At 39.4% G+C, this 22,855-nt stretch overlaps 1 protein-coding gene across 2 annotated transcripts in view; it reads left to right on the top strand.

The window, feature by feature from the left end:
- AOAH (acyloxyacyl hydrolase) overlaps positions 1-22,855 on the top strand; it is a 202,443-nt gene that overhangs the window by 56,468 nt on the left and 123,120 nt on the right. For both annotated transcript variants that reach the window (XM_089687015.1, XM_089687006.1), the window contains exons 4-6: positions 1,839-1,938; positions 11,050-11,115; positions 20,542-20,624. In XM_089687015.1, the coding sequence (XP_089543141.1) occupies positions 1,839-1,938; positions 11,050-11,115; positions 20,542-20,624 (249 nt within the window). The remainder of the gene's footprint in view (positions 1-1,838; positions 1,939-11,049; positions 11,116-20,541; positions 20,625-22,855) is intronic.

Below are 22,855 nucleotides of genomic sequence, written 5' to 3'. Positions count from 1 at the left end.
TCCTGTATTAAAGACCAGTCTCTGCAGCTCTCACTCCTTGTGCAGAATGACTGGTCTTGTATCCACCCCCCTTCACTAGTTTTCTGCAGGAAGCTTGTAGTGGGTGGCAGCAGGATTCCCTCCCACAGATATGCTTTCTGTACAGGCTGTGTGCATCAGAATGATGATGTCACTGCTACTTTTACAAGGTAATACCCGATTTCACAAAGGCATTTGGTGCACACAGTGTGGTTTTATATTTTGTGTGGCTATTAAGGAATATACAGGTATTTAGATGAAAGTTTTGTGCCTGCAGTTCTGTTTGGATTCAGCCTTTGGTAAATCAACCCCATTATGCTTCCCATGTCAATAACTGTCACCAGGATCCTAGTGTGAGAGGCACAGTCCTCAGTAAGCTTAAATGATGAAATATTTAGAGTGCAATATTTATTTATTGTATCACTGGCATTTCTTTTTAGCATAACGGAAGCATGAACAGTGTCCCAAAACAGCCCTGGCCTGGAATGGCTTATGTGCCCATTACTTATCTTTGAAATGTCATAATGACATAGTGGAGGAAAAGCCCACAACATGTGTGCAGACTAGAGAGAATGTTCCTATTTAAAATAAGGTTTAGTTAAAGAAAGTTACAAAAGGTAACAGATATTTTTAGTTAAGCTTAGTAGACTGCTAGTGTATAAGTAAATTTGTTTTTTGATTTTCCTGTAGCCAGGGGAGCAGTGATAATTTGTTTGTTTGTGTCTGTTCTAGGTTCTGCTCGCGCAGGCTCAGCTACTATCTGCTGTGTCCCACTGAATTCTGGGATATAGTGGGTGAGAGAGTTTGCCTATTCATGCTTTCTCAGCCAATCCCTGCTCGGGAGAGTAATTAACCAGCAGGGGCTGAGAGGGGTATAAATAAGCTGGAGCATAGAACAGAGCCCTCTTGTTCCTGGGGAGCAAGACCCAGCCTGCTGGCTAAGGCACCCTTGAGTGGTCAGTGACAGTATTGAAGAAATCCTTTTGGGTTCCCAGTTTCAGTTCGGGGACCTCCATCCAGATCATCTTAAAGCAGTGCAGAAAGCTCTACAGGGGATTCAGGCCACAGGCACCAAGTACAGAGACTGACTGGTACTACAGGAGGCATTACAGTACCCAGAGCACAGTGCATACTAGACTTAAGGATCACAAAGACTTTCCCTGACACTTTTAGGAGATCATTACAGTTTATTCAGGACTTTACTCCTGTTGAGGAGTTCCTGCTTTGAAGTTCCATTAACCCTTCAGGTTCAAGAGGTGTCTTACAACCTAAGGGAGCAGATCATTTTTAGTGTCCTCTATTGCATCTTTGCTAGCTGTTTTAGGAGTATCCCAACGTGCATCCTCACTCTATCTATGTTTTAATCAGCAAATAAATTGCAAAAAGACAAGCATGGCCTGTTTCCTGACTTGAGTGGCTGTGAACTACCATGTGACTGGCTGCTATGTGCCTATCAGATAGCAGAGCCTGGGATTAAATAGCCAGTCTAGTCTGGGGTATTTGCTGCATGAGGCTCTTTGGATATAATCCAGTAAAGGCCTGGATATTGAGATTGTTGACCTCTAAGTTAGCATGTTGCTTTTTCATTGTAAAAAATTCAAAGGCCACTGTATGTGTCATTGTTATACTTCTGATATTTAAAATACATTATTGGGGGACTGAGAGAGCTTCATGTTACAGTATGTGTTTTCTAAAATGCAGAACTTTCTTGGAAATTCCATCTGTCATAAATCATAATGTGTATCCTTAAACCAGATGTCCTAAAATCAAAAGAGCAAACTACTTTGTAAAACGTTTGTCTGTATTACCCTTCTTTTCAGACTAAATTACAAACTGAATGCTGATGTCATTTGCCATTCTATGAAATTATGTAAAACTGATTCACACCAGTCAGTCTGTCACCTGTACAAGGAACCAGAGGTAAGGCACTGCTTAAAGTGTGTGCAAACCCTAACCCTAACTTAATGGCCTACTTTTAGTCTGTTAAATATACAGTGTTTTGTTTTATTTGTTTGATATATGCAGACATCTTATGAGCTTGTGGTTTGTTGTGCATCTTGCCTCTACTGCACTTAAATATCAAGCAGTATTATCAAACCAGCCCAGTTCATCTTTGTGGTCTACAGAAGATAAAAAGATAGGGAGGAGCTCTGCAGTCCAATCAGATATGATTTGGGACAATGCAAGTGAACATTGCCAATCTAGGGGGAAAAAAGTGTGCTCCTGACAGGGTCATCGGGTCAAAAATAAACATAAAAAACTGAAAATTAAAGGCTGCCATGTATGTATCAAACTTTGGCTGATTCTTGCTGAATCGGCCTAAATTTGAGCTTTAAGTGAACTTGTTGGCACGACCCAGCTTGACAAAAGTAATTTTTTATTTGACGTTTGTTGAAGAAGCCAGGAGGAAAATTATCTGCCGAACAGTGACTGCGTCCAATCAGATGTAGTCACTGCTCAGGTATTCTGACAGCTGTGGGAGCTGTTTAACCTGGTAGGATAAATCTATTAGATTTCTCTTGTTCAGACCAAGGGCACATTATTGTGAAACTAGAATGTAAATTGCAAAACCTAGATTTAATGTCCAGGGTTTTCTTTCTTTCACTCATTCTAAAGGATAATTTGTAGGAGTTAAATTTTGCAGATTTAGCAGGGACTGGCTGAGATTTGGTCCATGTATGGGTAGGCTGATTGTACCCAAGTTGACCCATCGATTACCTTCGATTACTGCCAGGGGCTATAGCCTGGTGGAAGCAAAGAAAATTGATTCAACTATGGCTTGCGTTATTGGTTATTCTTCTTGATTTGCAGAGCTGAGATCAGGGGTTTCATATCACAGACAATCCATAGGGGGTCTTATGTTCAATCAATCTTTTTGCAGATTTTCTCTTTCTTTTATTGTGTTATTAATTGTTTTGTAAGTTACATCTCTCACATTTATCTACCACACATTTTCTCCCATATATTCAACCTTTTAATGAAACGACTTATATTTTAATACATTGTTTGTACACATTCCAGCTTTGGCGATTTTCAACCCCACCCTCCTTTGAACCACAAGCATTCTTTCTTCAATGTTAGATTGCACCCAGGGGCGGACTGACAACTCATGGGGCCCCCAGGCAATAGGGGATCATGGGGCCCCTGTGTCCTTTCCCACACTCAAAGCACACCCAAAAAAGCCTATAAAAGGTACCAGGGGCATTTCATGGGGCCCCCTACTGACCCCGGGCCCTCGGGCAGTGCCCGAGTGCTCGAATTGTCAGTCCGCCCCCGATCACACCATATCTTCATTCTTTGTGATCTGATCACACAAAAAGCATGCGGAAAAGTGTAGAAGTTAGGCTGTTGTTGCACATCTATTTATGTAGTTCCACCAATGCAAATAAAAGGGCAGAACAATTTCTGCATGGTTTCTTTTTTTTACGGCTTTTGAGTTTGAAGATCCAGCAGGGAAAATGGATTCCCCTTGGCAGGTTAATCTATGGTGTGAAGATCTTATCTAAGGATTATGATCTGAAGACCCCGAAATAATATAATAAGCTAGACCAATAAGATGGAAACCACATTTCCAAACTCTGGACTTTTAAAGATCTGTACTAAAGGTGAGGCAACACAATTAGATAATATAAAAAGAGAATTTTATTGCAAGATTCAGTTTATAAAATTGAGGACCTCAAGGACCATTGTGAAGCAATATATTCAATATCTCAAAACACATCTAAAAAGCTTGTAAATTTCCAAGATAGATGTTGACGTCTATACTGATGCATTTTGCAGTTAACAATATAATAAGCTGTTAGTGAGTTCAACTTTGTGGCAAAATAATTAGAAACTGTCACGTTTTACTGCTTTCTGTGGCCCTTTTGGAAACAACCCCCTAATGTGTGCAAGAGTAACAACCTTGTCCCCAAAACAGAAAGTGAGGAAATATCCCCAAGCACAAAGACAACAATAAAACATTTTTGTAAAAGAAGGCTAGAACCCCCAGCAGGTTTTTGTCCTCATTTTTTTTACCTAACTTCTTATTATGGCCAAAATGTAGTCACTGGCACAGGAAGTAAAAGGAAATCAAATCAATGAAGCCTATGACTAGAATATACATCTAAAAGGGGGTCTAGCCCTTTTCCGCTGTGTCAACAATTGGCTGGTGTTATATTGTAGTCTCTGCGAACTTCAAAAAAAACCTAACACTATCCAGCTTTGTCTTGCTGCAATCCATTGTTTGGTTGACATGGACCGGGTTCCACGCTACTATCCTGGTCCTCTACAGCTGCTGGCCTCTTCTGAGTTCAAGCAGCCAGCTCCTTATGACGTGCCAGGCCCACCTCAAGCCACTCTTTGCCTGATCCTGCAGCCTCCTGGAAGATGTGATGTATCCCAGGAGGCTGCAGGACCAAGGACATGTAATTTTGGCCTATGCCAGAATGGTGTTGGGGGTGGGGCCAAGTGAAAAAAATAACAAAAAATAAACAGACATGAAAAAAAACCAGCAATCTACTTGTGCAGCACATGAGACTTTCAACGGAATAAACTCCCATTTGGTAGTTAGGTTCTGCTTTAATTAGCACATTTGTCATAACGGAATTTCTAGTATGTAGTCCAATAGTTTTGTAAGAGCAACAGATTCATTAATTTCACCTCCAATAAATCATTTACGACATCCAATCTTTTTTTTTTGCATCATTTGCTTGCCTTCATGCTTTCCCTTACCTTGTGCTGAAAAATAGCTACATAGTGTAAATAAGTTATTCTACAATTTTATTTCAGAAAATAATTTCCTAAATAAACATTGTTCTATATGACTTGATAAATCATGCCTGCGTGTATCCATATTTCTACAGAGAATATGACATCTAACAGATAACACACATTTGATGAATCATCTTGAAACTGTTTAAAAATGGAATGTTAGGATGTTACAAAAGCAACTAGTTCAGAATGTTCTGTATCTTAAAAGTAATGCAAATTGTAGAGTCCGTGGAAGCATAAGGAACTTACATAGAGATGTACCGATCAATAATGAAATACACTCAGATAGATTCAACAGCATCCTGTTCTCCTGGTAACTAAGTACTCTGGGTGCTAAGGTACACATTTTTTGTGCCAGTATGGATGTTAATGCCAGGTAATTGTTCCCTGCATTTGTGGTCTTACTGCTTGACAAATAGTGCACTGATGGAAAATAACACAGTTTGTCATTTTTAAATTGTCTAGCTCAAAGTTTCGAAAAAAGGATTTTTAAACTTCACTCACGGGAAATAGAAATGTCTTTAACTTTAAGGTAGATTTGAACATAACATTATATAAAGAAAAGAAACTTTCTATTTGGAAAGTTTTTTACTGTTTTTTAGGCTAAAGAGATTTTACCTTACTAAGGCTAAGTTCACACTAGCTTTGTTAGCAGGCGTTAGACAGACTTTTGGGAAGCGTTTTTAAAGCTCCTCAAACGCCTAGGAAAATTCTACACATGGCAGCACACAGTGCTTTTCCCACTGAAGTGTTAGCGTTGCAGCAAAATTGACACCTCATATCCAGTCAGGAGGAGTTGAAGCCTCCCATTTAAGTCTATGGTGATGCTGCTCAAACGCCTGGCAGGCATTTGCGAAGCGTTCGCGAGGCATTTGCGGAACATTAATACCATTAAACTTCAATATAGGCATTTGTGGTGTGGTTTTAATGCTTGGAAAACGCCTATCAAATGCCTCAAAAATACGCATAGGGTGTTTGGGGAACGTTTGAGGAGCATTAAAAATGCTTCCCAAATACCTGTCTAACGCCTGTCAAACGCTATAGGGGTTTATGGCAAAATTTTGAAATGAATCAAGTGTGAACGAGACTTTACTGTCATGGTGACAATGGTTTCCCCTCACTTCCTGTCTGGTGAAACTGTTGTCACCAGCACTGTAAATGAGAGGACATCAAGGGTCTTCAAAATACTGCCCATGGGCTCAATTTATCCAGCCTCCCCAGCTAGGGTTAATGGCATATCCTCAAAGTGCATGGTTTGATGTTGCCTATGGTTTCTGCATTGATGGGGACTCTGATATAAGGGGAACTCTGATGGGGACCTTGATGTAGGGAGGCATTCTGATGGGACCCTAATGTGAGGGTAAACTCTGACGAAGACCCTGATGTAAGGAGGCACCTGATGGGGGCCCTGATGTAAGGAGGCACTCTGATGGGGACCCTGATATAAGGAGGCACTCTGATGGAGATCCTCATATAAGGAGAATTATAATGAAGACCCTGATGTAAGGGGGGGACACAGATGGGGACCCTGATGTAAGGGGGCACTCTGAAGGGGACCCTCATGTAAGGGTGGACACTGGTGGACACCTGGATGTAAGCAGGGACTCTTATGAAAGGGGACTCTTGTGGGAATTTTTTTCAGTCCATGAATATTTGTAAAATATATGATGCTGCCGTCGTACTGAAAAGTGTTGAGACCCATGGTCTAAGAGAACCCTGGACAGCACTAAAACACAACAGGGGTTCTAATCCTTTCTCACTCCATCCAAAACTTAAAAAGCAAGTTTTAGCTGGCCATACACTTGGTGCAGCTTTGATGATTTTTTTCTCTGTCCACTATTTCATGTATTCCAATTGCTTCTATTAAAACCCCAGTGTTAAACTAATAACCACATGCTCTTAAATATTTCTGTTCTCAAATAAACAAGAATGTTACATATGCTGATAAAATTAAGAAGGGGAACAAAGACATAAAGCTAGTTTTTATTGGTAAGCAATGTAAAGAGAATGCTTACTACTGTTTGTAGAATTGCATGGGGATTAGTTTAACCCCAGACACAACATCCTAGCATTACTGTCAGCCATCTGCTTTGCAAGCTGTAGTTTCATCAATCATAACAATATTGAGTCTCATTATGCCCACAGGTTTTAATGTAATTCTAGACAGGACACATCTGCAGTAGTACTTCAAGTCAAAGTATATTCATATAAAATAGGACAATCAATGTAAGTTATGTGAAATACAAGAAGATAAATAACAAAGTAATACCCTATGGACATTGTGTAATGGGTACTTTTCTGAAATAAATATGGATTTACAGCAATAATCAATATTTTATACAAGTTTAGCTGCTGTTGTTTCAGTTTATGGAAGAAGAGAGAAAAAGTGAAATTAAGAAAAAAACTTTGCTTTATATAATAAACTACAAACAAAGGAATATTTGCTTATGTATTAAATCGATACATTTTATTTGAAATCAAGAGGAAAAATATGAACTCACTAGCATGGGATATGGTCAACCCAGGGGCGGACTGACCATTGGAAACTCGGGCACTGCCCAAGGGCCGGGGTCAGTAGGGGGCCTCATGAGATGCCCCTGGTACCTTTTTCATAGGCTCTTTTGAGTTTGAGCAAGGACACAGGGGCCCCATGATCCCCTATTGCCCGGGGGCCCCATGAGTTGTCAGTCCGCCCCTGGGTCAACCCTTTATGTAATATTATTTCTGTCTGTTAACACAGCCAACTAATATCCAACCACTCAAAAACAATGCAAAGCTCCAGGCATCAGGATCATTTTAGAAGTTGGGGTGGTCCCACAGAGGCTTTGCCCACCACACTACATCAAAATCTTTGTTTTACTGTTGTTTACCCCAGTCAGTTTTTTTTTATTGCGGTCTGTGCCTTAGTTAGAAGATTCCACTCACTATTTGTCCACTCACTAATGGCAGCGATCAGCAACTTTTAGTGAGACTGCGGGACTGCAGGGGGCATTCTGACACTGGGGGGAACTAACTTGGTGTCACTGACATCCCCAGTGACACCAGTACAGTGATCAGTGCTAAAAAAACAGCACTGACACTGTACTAATGACACTAGGCAGGAAGGAGTGAATGTGAGGGGCGATCACAGGGTTAACTGTGTGTAGGGAGTGTTTTACTAGGGGGCGGGGGGTGTGTGCTTCACTGTAAGCATACTGATTGGGATGGCTGTGTTTTGCACAGCCATCCCCAGCAGTGTGCTCGAGTTGACAGGGAGGAAGACTGTTTTTAAACAAAACAGTCTTCCTCCCCATCGGTCATTGTCAGTAATCTCCGGACGACAGCTGGTAATCACGAACACCCCTTTCCCGGAAATGCAAAATCACGTATATATACATGATTTTGCGCACCCGTGCTGCCGTGTAGCAGTATATCTGCTATATGGCGGTGGGTAAGCAGTTAAGCTGTTATACAGGACCATTTAGTTGTACTTTAAACAAAAATGTAAGCATTTTAAAGCCCAACCCTGGGCACAGGGAAATAAAATTCATTGCAGTGGAGCCCCACCACACTGCAAGGGTTAAATGCTCATTATGCCTTATTCTCTACTCCAACAGGGTCCCTCCAGTCTACTGTAAGCTATTCATGGTCATGGTTGCACGCTTGCCCCCTCTATGTACAATGCAGAGTTAATTGCCTTGCATTATATATGATGATGCCAAAGGACCACCCAGAGACTGGAGATTTAGGAAGAAAAGGATAGCACCAGAGTCGGGGTTAGAGCAAGTAATACTGCCACTGTTTCTACCTTTAGACATAATGACCATTTAACCCTTTCAGTGTGGAGGGACCCACTGCAAGGGAAAATTATTGACTAGTCCCAGAGTTAGAAATTAATCCAAATCTTTAAAAAATAAAGGTCCTCCCTTTCCTGTCCTTTCTCTTGTAGTACTATGCTTGGCCGTCTTAGTCACCTCACGGCTCACCCTGGCTGGTTTACTGAAGTCTGACCATTGAGGGAACCACCATCTACTCCTCACCACCCTTTAGGAACAGTGACGTTTGCTTTGTAACATCCTTAGAACATATTTTAGTGGCTGCCTTTGCTCATATGTTTAATTTGTCGATGTTCATTTATTCCCTTTGACAATCCAGTGTGTACCATTATTCATACACTTAATAAAATGTACTTAAGTAAAGAAAGAAGTGGAAAACCTTTGTACACATGTAAAATAAATAAATTAAGAATGGTGAATCACATGAGTACTTCTGTATATATATGCTGTCTTAATAAACAGTTCAGTCATCGCAGCCATCTAGAAGGAAAATGCAAAATACCCTTTAAAATTGATTTCAAGTACTTTAACATTACAGGCAGCCCTCTGTCAGAAATATACTGTGCAAAAGAATTTATATGTTGGAAATATATATTGCAAGGCAGCCAAACTGACAAAGCAACCGAGGCACATCACTTGAGTCTTCCCTTTCAAACATTTGCATTAATCACTGACACAGTTGGCATAAATGGGCAATATGCCCACTTACTCTGACACCACAGTATGCCAGGTGGAAATACACATTTTGCAGTTATAATAAATGGAAATGTCTAGAGCTCCCTCATTATCCTGCCAGCTTGGAATGAAACACGTAAGTACATCAGGTGGGTATGAGTCAATTTTCTAGTAATTTAGCAGCCTTCATTCAAAATAAATTGATGCTTAGGGTTTCCATTTTTATAAAAAGGAACTTAGTAACAGACATTTGACATCCTGTTGTTGAGTCCATCATCTCCTGCTTTGTTACTAAGCACATAGCTTTAGTACAATTACATGTCTTGGATTCCTTTAGTCTATTTTTAATAGAAATTATAAGCAAATGCACAGATTATAAGCACTACACATGTAATGGCAATGCGATTACCTCTTTCCCTCCAAGCCCTCCAATTGCACAGAACCACCCAAGAAAGATAAATATTCTCTGTGTTGAAAGGAACCCCCCACTTGTCATTTTAAGAACTCACATATGTAAATCCAACATCATGGAGAGGCAATAAGAGGCAATGAATCTGAAACATTAATGAAATGCCTGCCTACATATCCATCATATAACATTTGCTTTTATTTTCTTCATCATAATGGTGCCTAATCATTAAAATTATAATGCTCCCAGTGTCTTGAGCCAGCTTTGTACATGTTAGAACCAAGCCCATACAGAACAAGGCTCCTGAAAAGCAGTAACTCATATGGTCTTTCTATGTGAGTGAATTCTTTGGGCTTAGATCATTTTACTTCAGTGGGAACAGGCTATGAAATAAAGAACAACCCTCAGACAATGGAGCCCAAAGACTTAGGATGGTGCATTTGCAATATGACCACTTGTCGGCACCTGTATCAGATGGAACTGATAGCGTACTTGAATATTTGACATGACTGAGGGTTGAGGTCCAGTTGATAGAAGGATATGGGGAAAAATGGGAGGCAGCACAGTTGAGTGATATCCATGTGAATGCATTCATATATGCACAGTATTGCCACTGGATCCAGCAACTTTTACCTGTTAATGGGCTGTGAATAATTTCTCTGAGACTGTAAACGATAGTCTTTTTATGGAAGTAAATCTCAATAAATAAAAGAAAAGATGCATATGGAAAGGATCTGCAAATACAGATAATAACATAGATTGAGCAATTCACATGACAAGAATTTTGTTTCTATATCCATTACACATGCTGCACCCACAAAGACTAAAAGATTCGCCTCTAAGATGTCAAACTCAACCTTACTATAGCATGTCAGATTCTTCAAATTATACGTATACGTTGCCTTTCTGGCATCATCCAACTCTGGACATCGCTGACAGCACTGACAGATCTTTCCAACCCCACCTACATAGTTGTAAGTACCAGTGCAGTGACAGTGCAGGACTCCTGAGCATCAAGACATTAACTAGAAGCAAGACTAGCTGTTAATTAGGTCGTCTTTGTTGTTCAACTGATGTTATACTGGGAACAGTTTTATGTTCAAAATAATGAGATTATGGGAAGACTGTCACAATGGCTTAGCATCACTGCCCTGCTACAATAGAGTCATAGTAGTTACTTTTTCCTCTCCTGATAAGTATAGGAAACTTTCAAAAAATATTTATACAGGACAGTATCTACCCCCTCTTCTACCATCATTTTCTTGTATTCATTTATGCTATAAAAAGTATTCTGGTTAGTGACAAATGGCTATAAATAGCCCTTTATACTGTGTATAAGGAAGTTCAAAAACTGAACATGTTTATTTGTCTTCTTTTAAGATGGGGTTAAAGAAATCAGTCAAGAAAGCTGAAAGGCTGTTAAAGAAATCTGACTATGCAGTACAGGTAAGCGTAAATGCAAAAGGGAAAATTTGCTTGGAATTTTTTTTGAATGGATAAATGAAGATGAGTTATTGGGGTTGATTTACCAAAGGCAAAAAGGCTATTAACTTTGCAAGGAAAGTTGGACTGCAAGGGAATTTTTCTGATAGTATAGTGAATGTGGTAAAATTTTACTTTGCAAAGAATACCCAGTCATGTTCAGGGAATATTAAAAAAAATAGCATTTGGGCGTGGCTTGACCTCAGACAAGATGGAGGCTTAGAACCAGAGCTAGAGTACCCGGCGGAGAAATACAGTGGCTCACAGCTTTCAGGGGCTTTATAAACTTACCCTGGTCCAGTGGTCTGACTCTCTTATCCCCAGGCAACATGCCCAGGAAAAGAAAAGAGGGTCATGACCCCAAAAATTGACAGCCTACTTCTCCCAGCCTCAGCAGTGACGTGGGCAAGATGGCGCCGGCTCACATTCCTCCTCTCCAGCGGCCTCTCGATCTCCACACAGAGATCAGAATAATTTCCATAGAAACGGGTGGACTAACAACTCATGGGGCCCCCGTGCAATAGGGGATCATGGGGCCCCTGTGTCCTTGCCCAAAGTCAAAAAAGCCTATGAAAAAGGTACCAGGGGCATCTCATGGGGCTGACCCCGGGCCCTCGGGCAGTGCCCAAGTTTCCAAATGGTCAGTCCGCCCCTGCATAGAAACAATCCAGGCTTGGCTGAAACATCACAAGCTTCCACTCCTTCAGTAAGCCCAGAGAAGTCCAGGATCAGGATGGATGGCTCTAATATGCAGCAATGTGAGGTGAGTTCTAACCCTGGCTCACAGGAGGATACTAGAGAATTACCAGAATCTATTACAGCTTTTTCCCACTTCTAATCAACCAGTTTTAGACACTACTCTAAAAGATATGCTGATTTCTCTCAGAAGCACTATTCACACTGATATGATGGCTTGTATGAGGAAGTTTAACACAGAGCTCACTGCTGTTGGGGACAGAGTAAATCATATTGAGACAGAAATGGGGGAATATGCTGCCACAATTAAGGAACTAATAGACACACATCATACCACTAAAGAGGAACAGGTCTGGTTAAAGGCCAAACTCGCTGATCTAGAAGACAGGTCAGGACAGGACAGGTTAAAATTAGAGGAATTTCAGAAACAGTTCAATCAGCAGCACTCTGCTCAATTGTAACTACAATGTTCTCATCCCTAATGCCAGACCTATCGCCACTGGATTTAACGATAGCCAGGATTCACCACATTCCAAAGCCTTCGCATATACCAGAGCATGTACCAAGAGATGTTTTACTCTGCATACACTTTTTCCATGTTAAGGAGCATTTAATGTTACTAATCCACAAGGAGGAACATCACTCTGCTAATTACTCGGAACTTCAATCTTATACTGATCTATCACAGCATACGTTGTTACTCCGCAAGAATCGGAACAACATTACAAAAGCTCTATGGAACCACAATATTGGGTATAAGTGGGATATCCTACAAAATTCATAATTACTAAATATGGCTCCACTCATATCATTAGCTCTCCCGACAAAGGCCTACAACTATTGAAATCCTGGAATATCATTCTGGAGGATACACCGAAAACACCACCCCTCAGCAGTCCTCATAGAATCGTACCTGATTGGCAACGTCTAATTCTTGATCATAACATCTCATCCTGTGGACTATCCTAACTTGATGAGCATATAGCCCCAACAAAGCGAACACCGCTCCAATATACCTGAGCAGAATTATTCTGCACCTGGGTTTTTTCAAACCCTCTGTTCTCACAAGTGTTAATTAAAAGTGCTTTGTGTTCAATTGAACTTTTGATTTCTTATGGATCAAGACCTCTGACTGCTATACCAAGTTTCTTACTCTTCAATATGACTACCCAAATACCAACAACTGGTTATCACACACCTACCATTCTCCTACACCAGCCAACAGTTACCAGTTGGCCTCTCAGTACGCACCAGCAGTATATTAATATCAACATTCTAAATAGATCGCGATATGCCTATTTAAATCTTATCTGTCAATGCACACAGATTTAACCATCCTGCCAAGAGAGCATTGTTGTGGAAGGAGGTGAACTTAATGTATTGCAACATCTTGTATGTCCAAGAAACTCACTTTCACAAAGAAGCAGCACCTAGATGCACCCATAAAACTTTCAACATTACTTCACAGCGAACATGCCTGCAAAAAATAGAGGTGTAATGATCGCTGTCAAGGACTCTGTCTCGTTTCAACTACATAAGGAGATGCAAGACCCAGCAGGGCGTTATCTAATTATAGTTTGTGATATAAATAACACTCGAATTACCCTGGTGGCTGTTTATGCACCAAATACACACCAAGTCTGCTTCCTGAATAGTTTGATGTGAAAAATCAGGTACATGCAGTAAGGATCCATTCTGCTTTGTGGAGACTTTAATATCACCCCAGATCCACTAATTGATTCTGCATCAGCTACTTCCACCAAAACACCATCTCTGTTACCCTTTATGCAGTCTCATGATTTATATGATGCTTAGCGTTGTACAAACACAAATGATAGGCATTATACTTTTATGTCTAATAGGCATTGTACTTACACTACAATCGATTTATTTCTAACAGACAGGTGGCTTCTCCAGAAAATCAAGTCAAGCTAAAATGAATGATATCACGTGGTCGGATCATGCGTTGATACTTCTTACAGTAGCTGACACATATCCTAAAACCTCCACAGTGGTGTGGCATGCCAACCCACAACTTATGCAAAATCCTGCCACAAAAAAAATTTTTGAGAGCCACCTGACGAATTATTTCGAACTTAAGTCACCTTCTACTGACAATCTGTTTATCTTATGGAATGCACACAAGGCTTATATCTGAGGTATCTTTATTAAACTGGGTGCGACGGTGAAGAAACAGAGACAGCGACAAATAGACACCCTTCTCTCAGATATAAGCTCTTTAGAAAATCAAAACAAAATTAAACCCTCTCATCAGATAACTGCTAAACTATTTAAATTAAGACACAAATTATGGTTAGCACGCTTAAATAATTATGAGAAATATGCCAAAAGGCTGAAAATGACCTTTTATTCCTCTAGTAACAAAACGGGTAAGGTATTAGCAAGCATAATACAAGGTCAGCGCTTTAAAACAAGAATACCATTTCTAATCAACCCCAAGTCACATAACAAAGTTTATGACCCTCAGCCTATTGCAGATGTATTTAGCGAGTACTACAGTTCCTTTTATAATTTGAGTCAAGATAATCAAGCCTATCAACCTTCCCTAGATGACATAGATAACTTCTTAACTAATTTAAATTTACCGCAGCTTTCTCCCCTACAGCTCCAAAAATGTAATTCTCTCTTCTCATTGCCTGAAGTGTTACAGATCATAGATACATTACCTAACAACAAATCCCCTGGCCTAACTGGGGAACATTACAAACAATTTAAAAGTATAATATCTCCTTTTCTTAAAAAAGTATATGACAAAGCTGCTTTGTGCACATCCTTTCTGCCAGAGATATTGGAAGCTATGATAGTGACATTACCTAAACCAGGAAAGACACCGGACACTCCCCCTAACTTTATGCCTATATGTCTCCTGAACAACAACATAAAAATCTATGCAAAAATTCTTGCCCTTCCTTTGATAAAATATTTTACCCACTCTAATTCACCAAGACCAATCTGACTTTACAAAAGGGAGGCAGACCTCCGATGCCACTAGGCGGTTGATCAACATCATTCATCCTGCAAGGAAGAATCGGATGCCTTCTCTGCTGCTGGCTTTGGACATTGAGAAGGTGTTCGATAGAGTGAATTAGTTATTCCTGCAAAGAGTGCTTCTTAAATTTGGTTTTCAGGGGCATATGCTGTCAACTATTTTGGCCTTGTATACTCTTCCATCTGCACGAGTATATATCTTTGGAGCCTTATCGAAACCCTTTCAAATAAGTAATGGCACCTGTCAGGGATGCCCTTTATCTCCCTTAATTTTCAATCCCATGATAGATCCCTTTGCTTCTAGCATTAGACAACACCCTGATTTCACTGATTTCCAATTCAAAGGTAACAAACATGTTATAAGCCTGTTTGCAGACAATGTTATTTTGATGCTGACTAAATCATTATCTTTAGAATATGTGGCACAGTTACTACAAGAGTTTGGTATGGTATCATATTACAAAGTCAATTACACTAAATCCCATATACTTGACTTAGGGGTATCACCACAACATAGACACAGATTACAATCTAAATTCCCTTACCTATGGAAACACTCAGGTATTACTTATTTAGGTATTATACTCACAACTTGCCCTGGCCAACTATTTAAAACTAACTATCTACCTTTGGAAGCCATGTTAAAAGAAGGTCTACTATCTTTAACCTCCCTGGCGGTATTCCCGAGTGTAGCTTGTGGTAAAGTTTCAGCACCACAAGCGGTAACCCCAAGCTACACTCGGGAATACCCTGCAGCGTTGCTCCGGGATCCCTTCCTCATTTGCCTTGTCCTGCGCTCCCGCGATGTCCCCCCTGCAACGTCCCCAGCCATCTCCTCCGGCCGATGCTGGCATCTGTCTTCCGTGTAACATTCCCTGCGACGTCGGGACGTACAGGGGACGGAAATTTAAAAATGTCAAAAAGTGACATTCACTAAATACTCTAAAATCACACAGTATAACATTACTGTATCAAACCATTTCACATACATTTTGTCCCTAGTACTTTGTCCTGTGCCCTGCCTGCATATTTACTGTTCTTTCTGCCTGGAAACTGAGAAATGTCCATTGCATCCAAAAAGCATCCCTTTAGGTCAAAAGCGGTTTTAGACCAGCTAGAGAACAGCGATAGTAAATTAGAACCACTTGCAGAATTGAGTGATAATGATTCGTGGGGAATTTCGTCATCAGACACTGAAAATGATTTTGTGACTTTGCTCAGTGATGTGCGAACTTGGCGCTATATTTCATATTTCAGTGTTTTTGGTTTGATTATATTATTGAAATAAATGTTTTATTATTATTATATTATTATTTTTTATGATTATTTCTTAAATTATAATTTATGATTTCGTGTTTCAAATTTTAACATACCCGGGATGTTTTCTAGACTCTTGTTCAGACAGATTTCAGTGAGTTATTCTAAAAAATTACAGGCCTACAATAAATAAACTACATATTTCCATGCAAAAAAATGTACCACTTTGAGCACAGAAATACTGACATAATCAGACTGCTAGGGAGGCTACGCAAACATATTTTATTGTGGTCTGGGAGATTGGCTGCATTTAAGATGCAGTTACTACCTCAGATTCTGTATGCATTTCGCTCGCAGGGGGGCTGGGGCTGACAGTTCTTTCTGATTACCATTTAGCTGCAATTTTACCACAATTGTGCCACTGGTTTCCAAATTCACCCACTTCTTTATGGGGTGAACTTGAACAAATACAAATCCCAAGTGGAAATCTATATACGTACCTTTTAGCATAACCTTACCTTAGTAATAATCCAAAGGAATTCTCACCGGCAATCCTACCGATGTTGAACGCGTGGAAATCACTAAATACTTATATATTGTAGGTAAAACGATCCAGAAACCATTCAACTGTTTATTCCAATCGTCATATATTCTCCTTATTATTCTCCATATTATTGACGGATCTAGATTTAGGACATGGTATACAACAGGTATCAGATCTATTTGCAGGATCCTCTCTGAAACCTTTTGTCTTTTTACAAATGGAACACCACTTACCGGACTCAGAATGTTATTCCTACCTTAGGGTAGCGTCTTACACCCATAAACACATCCCCATTAAATATAAGCTTCCATGGATAGTTGGGCGTTATTATACATCAAAGACTATCAGCAAAGGAGGGGTATCGACAATTTGCAACTTTCTTTCTGACAAATCATTATTTACTAAAACACCTCTATCTTAGCTTGGGAAAGAGATTTCGCTAGCTCTTATTCTGATATACAATGGCAAATGGTATACATTTACCTCTACTGAGTGCGCTAATCTATGGGAAATTACTCATAAAGTTATGTTAAGGTGGTACCTTACTGTATATAAATTGTCTAAATTTTATTCCTCCCAATCCCCAATGTGTTGGAGGCAATGCAAGCAGACTGGCACTCTCTACCACATTCTTTGGTCATGCAGCAAACTAGATAACTTTTGGCTGTCAGTGTTTGATATTCATACCCAGGTCACTATACCACTCTCTCCTGCACTAGCTATCCTGAACCTGGGTATAGAGGATATCCTCCTCCTTTTAGACAATTTACGACCCATTTATTTCTGGCACCAAAACTGGCTAATATATGTATATGGAGATCACCATCTTCCCCCAATATCTACGATACCATACAGACACTTCACACACACCCACTACACATATGAAAATATGTTAGCCACTGTTACTGGAAAACACTCCACTTTTCGCAAGAACTGGAAGATTTGGACTGAGTGGTGCACATCCCAAAGGAAAACATGCATGTAAACCTTATTTCCTTTGCTATTTCATCATATTCTCTAGTAAATTAGCATGTATTGGGTCTTGAGCCATAAATTGTTTAATTACTTTTGTATAGTCAATTTGTTTACTTTTATATTATAATTTCTATTCCACAAGTGACTTGTATTTTATAGCTATATGTTACACAATTGGCACCAAAATTCTCTAGGTTGTCTACAGCATAGTGCATTCTTACTGGGTAGAGATGTTTTGTACTGAATGAGAATATCAAATAATTGTGTAATGTTTCTTCATTTGGTCACTGTATACCTTTTTTGATCCTGTTTTACTAAATTGTGAAAACAACAATAAAAATGTATTGAAATTAAAAAAAATAGCATTTGTGCTTGCATATGATTGAGGAAATTGATGTCAGCAGAGCTTCACCATATTCACTATGCCTCAGGGGATAATTCCCTTGCAAAGTGCAAATTCCCTACAACAAGCTATTTGCCTTTAGTAACCACACCCCACTGAATCAATCAGTTTGTAAAATTTTAAAACCTATGAATGATCATTTTAAAAATACAAAATGTGTTAAACGCTCACATTTATTAATGATCCCTCCTATAAGACAAGTTCGCCTATGTATTAAAATGCACTATGCAGTCAAAGGGCCCCAGTACTTTAATAAACAATGTGTAGCTTTAAAATTTGGAGTTTAATTTAGGTGCCATATCTGTAGGTCCATCACTACTTATCTACAGCCTGACTAAAAAAACTACTAATAGGAGATATCTGCACCATTCTTCATGTGGTCTGGGATGCCCTGTACGTTGAGTGTGCTCCCCGCATCCCTGAAATGAGCGTGCTCCCTTTTTCAAATTTCACATGTGTGCAATGTGCTCTCCCTCCCCTGTTGCTGCAGCTCAACATGAAGGCAGATGTCTAAAATGTAATTTATATACTCTATTTAAGGGTTACTGTTCAGTGTCTTAAAGGTGAATGCATGGTGGTGTGCCTGCCATTTTGCCTGTCATGCTTCAGGTAGCAAGGGCATTTAAGTAGGAAGGGGTTGGGCCAGTAGGTTGGTATTGGTTGGTCATGAAAGTGAGAAGGAGATGTTGAGTTACCCCTTGGCAGGACCCTGAGATGGGACTGAGAGTGAGCCATGATACCATCAACTGGGAACTATTACAGGCTAAAGATGCCACAGCACAGCGAAGTCCAGCAGTCCAGCATATTATTTAAAAAGGAACACCTTCATGTTTGTAACCTGTTTAATGCCCATGTGATTTATGAAGAACTGTAATGTGGAGATAAAGAGGAACTGTAAAAGGTAAAAGGAAGGAGGAGTTCAGGAGAGGAGGTAGTGGTGGTTGGTGACAGAGGATCCAGAGGAGGGGTAGATTGGTAGCTGTATGGTCTACTATTCTAAGTAGCAGGGACCCCAGTTAGGGCTCGCTGCATAGCAGAACCCTCCTATGGACTGGTCCTGGACCATTGGTGTGCAAGGCCTTGTGAAGTATAGAGTAGCTTCCCTTCACGACCTCAGGCTGATGAGTAAAGTGTAACATGTATTGAAAAACCAGCGGAGGCAAATCAGTGTTCAGCGCTATTTCCCTCAAAATGACTTCATAGTCCCTGGTGGGACAGGTGCCATTGATAGGTAAAAAGACATAATCCTTCTGGTGTGGGGCTGGGTGCCATGATGGGCACTAACTCACACATAAGAGCAATTTCATCAAGCTAACATTTAACTTAAATACTAATTTAAACGGACAGCATGCAGTTCCCCTATACTGCCAGCAATGTGTGGGGATTGAAAGAGGGAGCACAGGAGTGCAACCTCTAGCAACCTGTGGAGAATCCCTGCCTGAGAAAGGCTGCTCTCTAGAAAAGAAGTACTTTCTATATATCATATTAGTTGTCCATTCTGGAGACCATTAAAAATCATTGTATTATGAGACAAGAGACTTTTAACGGGAGCCTTGTAGATTTTTGCTATACTGTACATCTGAGATATATAAAAACACAATCCACATCAGCAAACATGGTACTGAATTTGAACAGTTGATGACAGCTTGTATTATTGTTTTTATGTTATATAATATTTTTCTAGAGGACAAAGTAGGTAATGGGAAAATAATGCAGATAGATTTTCTGGTACACTACACTTATCTACGGCAATTGTTAATAAGAGTGTACCTGCCATTTAGCTGTGCAAAACTGAACATTAACATCCCAGCCAGCATTGTGTAAAAGCCTACTTGTTGCATATAGTTATTAGCACACATTCCGGTATGCAAAATATCACATAGAACAGTACTCTTCCTTCTTTGTCAGGAAGTTGCTGCAATAAATTCTGTACGTCAACTAATATATGTCTTATACAATAGATCTCCTGTAACCTTAGAGACCAACAATGACTTTGAAAACTGACATACAGCAACGGACATTTATAAAAGTTGTTGAAGCGAAACATTAACCGATTCCTGCTCTCTGCATATTTTTTTGAGCTACATATTCATTATAATGCACAACTGCTATAGATCTATTTAGGTAAATGAGCAAAACTGCATATTTTAGAAAGCCTGAGTTTTGTCATTTTCTTTCAAAATATTCTGCAATTCTGCAAAATATCACAAAATGGTTTTCAGAAACACAATATATGTGCCCCTTCCTGGTACTATACCGAATACTGTATGTAAAATTATATTCTGTACCACAAGAACAATGTAATAAGCAAATATCTGTAACATGTCTTGCCTTGCTTCCACCATACTGTAAATGACAACTTTTGAACAATTTCCAAGTTGGATATAATTTTGTAACAGTTACTCTTAATTTAGATATATTTAAATTTTACTTAGAAGCAATGTTTAATTTCCTACCTGAAAACTAAATAATTAACAATAATGTGTACGCTCTTATTTTTTTGTAGAAACACATTGAAGTTGTTTCCAGCATTCTGTTCAAGATTTGCTCGCTTCCTGTGTTTAAAAAGATCTGTGATGCAATAGACTTGTAAGTATCTGTGTTGACAGATCAAAAGCATGATAGCATGTCTAAGGCCTTGCCTATTACTTCCAGTCCATTGCAAAGAACATTAGCTATTAACAGTTCCTATGAGCTTGAGTACAATTGTAATTGTTCAAAATGTGTGAAATATATTCTGCTGTTTCTGATGCTTGTGCAGTCATACTTACCAACATTACCCTGAAGATAAGTATAATATGTTCTTTACATTTTCTTATTACCTAATTGTTCCTTCTCTGCATGTCCTAATAGCGTAGGGGTAATGGAAGCACAATCTGGGATAAGGCAATTACTTTCTAGACGCAAAGGAATGTGTGTGTTTTTTGTCAGTTTATATAGGTTTTATTCTTGTTTGCCTAATTTAGAACAATAAAGGAACATTTATTGGTCAGGAGTTCAAAGTAATCTCATTTGTCTTTAATATCTTTTGGGAAACAAGAATCACTTAAAAGTGAATATTAAATTTAGGTGCTTTTGTAACTTTTAGAATAGGGTTGTACTCAATAAATTGTTCTGCACAGGCATACCCAAGAGCTTCTCATTGTTCTATAAGGCATGTTCGGGTTGACTAATGATCATTCTTGCATTGAATGTGTAGAGCTGGAAACAGCTACTTCATTATGCAATGAATCTCCAGAATCAAGTAGGATGACAGTGCTAACTGGTACGCAGTGATGACTGAGATGGGGTCCTAGACAATCTCAACAATTATAATGTAATTTAAACGCACCCTACACCTTCCAAAAAAGAAATTATTTTCATGCCTGGAACTGGAGTAGTTGAGTATTGCACTATGTTAGCCATTGATACCCTATCTGGCTAACCTAACTACTTGTCGACCAAACTATAGCTGAAAGACAGCTACAGCTCAGTTGTCCAGTTCTGGGAGGGCATCAATAGATGTCCTCCCAGAACCCCACCCCCGCGCACCTCCTGCGGTAATCATTTGCCATGTGCTGTAACTGCTGTGTCCTTCAGACATGGCTGGTCACAGATCAGGGTAAAGTGTCAATCACTGCAGCCTTTTACCATGTTATCCAATCACAAATGATCTCATGTAAACAAATTGCTTGTTATCGGCATTCCTTTCGTCCCACGCTGTGTCTGTGGGAGGAAAGGAGAGTCGTTAACTAGCAAGCCTGCCAGGACATCGTTCTCACTGATATTCAGGGCACTAATCATCAGTGCCCTGATTATCAGTGCAGCCCAATCAGTGCCCATCAGTGTTGCCTATCAGTGCCCATCAGTGCCATCTATCAGTGCCCATCAGCTCTGCTTCATCAGTGCCACCTCATCAGTGCCCATTAGTGCAGCCTATCAGCACACATCAGTAATAAAGAAAAATTACTTATTTGCAAAATTTTATAACAGAAACTAATTTTCAGTCTTTTTTCATTTGTTTAGCAAAAAATAAAAATACCAGTGGTGATAAATAAAATATACAAATTACATATTTTTACAGTGTTGCATTACTGAGTAATTGTCATTCAAGGTGTGAGAGCACTGAAAGCTTAAAATTGGCCTGGTCAGAAAGGGGGTAAAAGTGCCTGGTAGGCAAGTGGTTAACGTGTAACTCCACCTTTGTTGAAAAAAAAATCCTCTATGGGTGATCAATGTACAGTACATTGCAAGGGTTTGATTGTTTGTTTGTTACAATTTTTGTAGCAGAGTCCTACCTTTTTCAGCTCTGAATAAAAAGCTATTTGTTCTATTATGTTCTTGCAAGACTGATTCCTAAATGGAAGGCCCTGCACTCATTATAACCAACTGGTGCCCTCTCAGTGATCTAATGAGGAAACTTGCAGTGTCTACATTCCTTTAGAAGTTTTTAACCCTGAGGTAGTATCTCACCAAAAATGAAATTTCTCTTGCAGAGACCGTCTAAAATGTTACTTTTATCTTGGTCAGATGTCAGAGAAAATCAGAAAGTCAGTCACAAGAGATGACATTTCTGTGGGCATTCTGTATGCCAACTATGCACAGAATGCCTCCAGGTTGTTATTTGCATTGAATTTTTTGACGGTTTTCGAAAATAACACTGGCTTCGGATTGAAATGGATAGGCAATCTTAACATTACATTAGTAAATATATATATATATATATATATATATATATGTTTATATATTTATTTATTTTTAATGTATTTTTTTTTTAACGAAAGTGGATTTCCCCTTTAAGTTATTAATGATGCAAGGTTTTAGGCTGATTTAGATCCCTT

The sequence above is a fragment of the Staurois parvus genome, unplaced genomic scaffold (genome assembly GCF_062004578.1).
Source record: "Staurois parvus isolate SC_StPar_1 unplaced genomic scaffold, SC_StPar_1.0 ptg000020l, whole genome shotgun sequence".
In the NCBI taxonomy this organism is placed as follows: domain Eukaryota; kingdom Metazoa; phylum Chordata; class Amphibia; order Anura; family Ranidae; genus Staurois; species Staurois parvus.
Note: the sequence above shows the minus strand (reverse complement) of the source record. Positions and strands in the feature narration are given on the sequence as shown.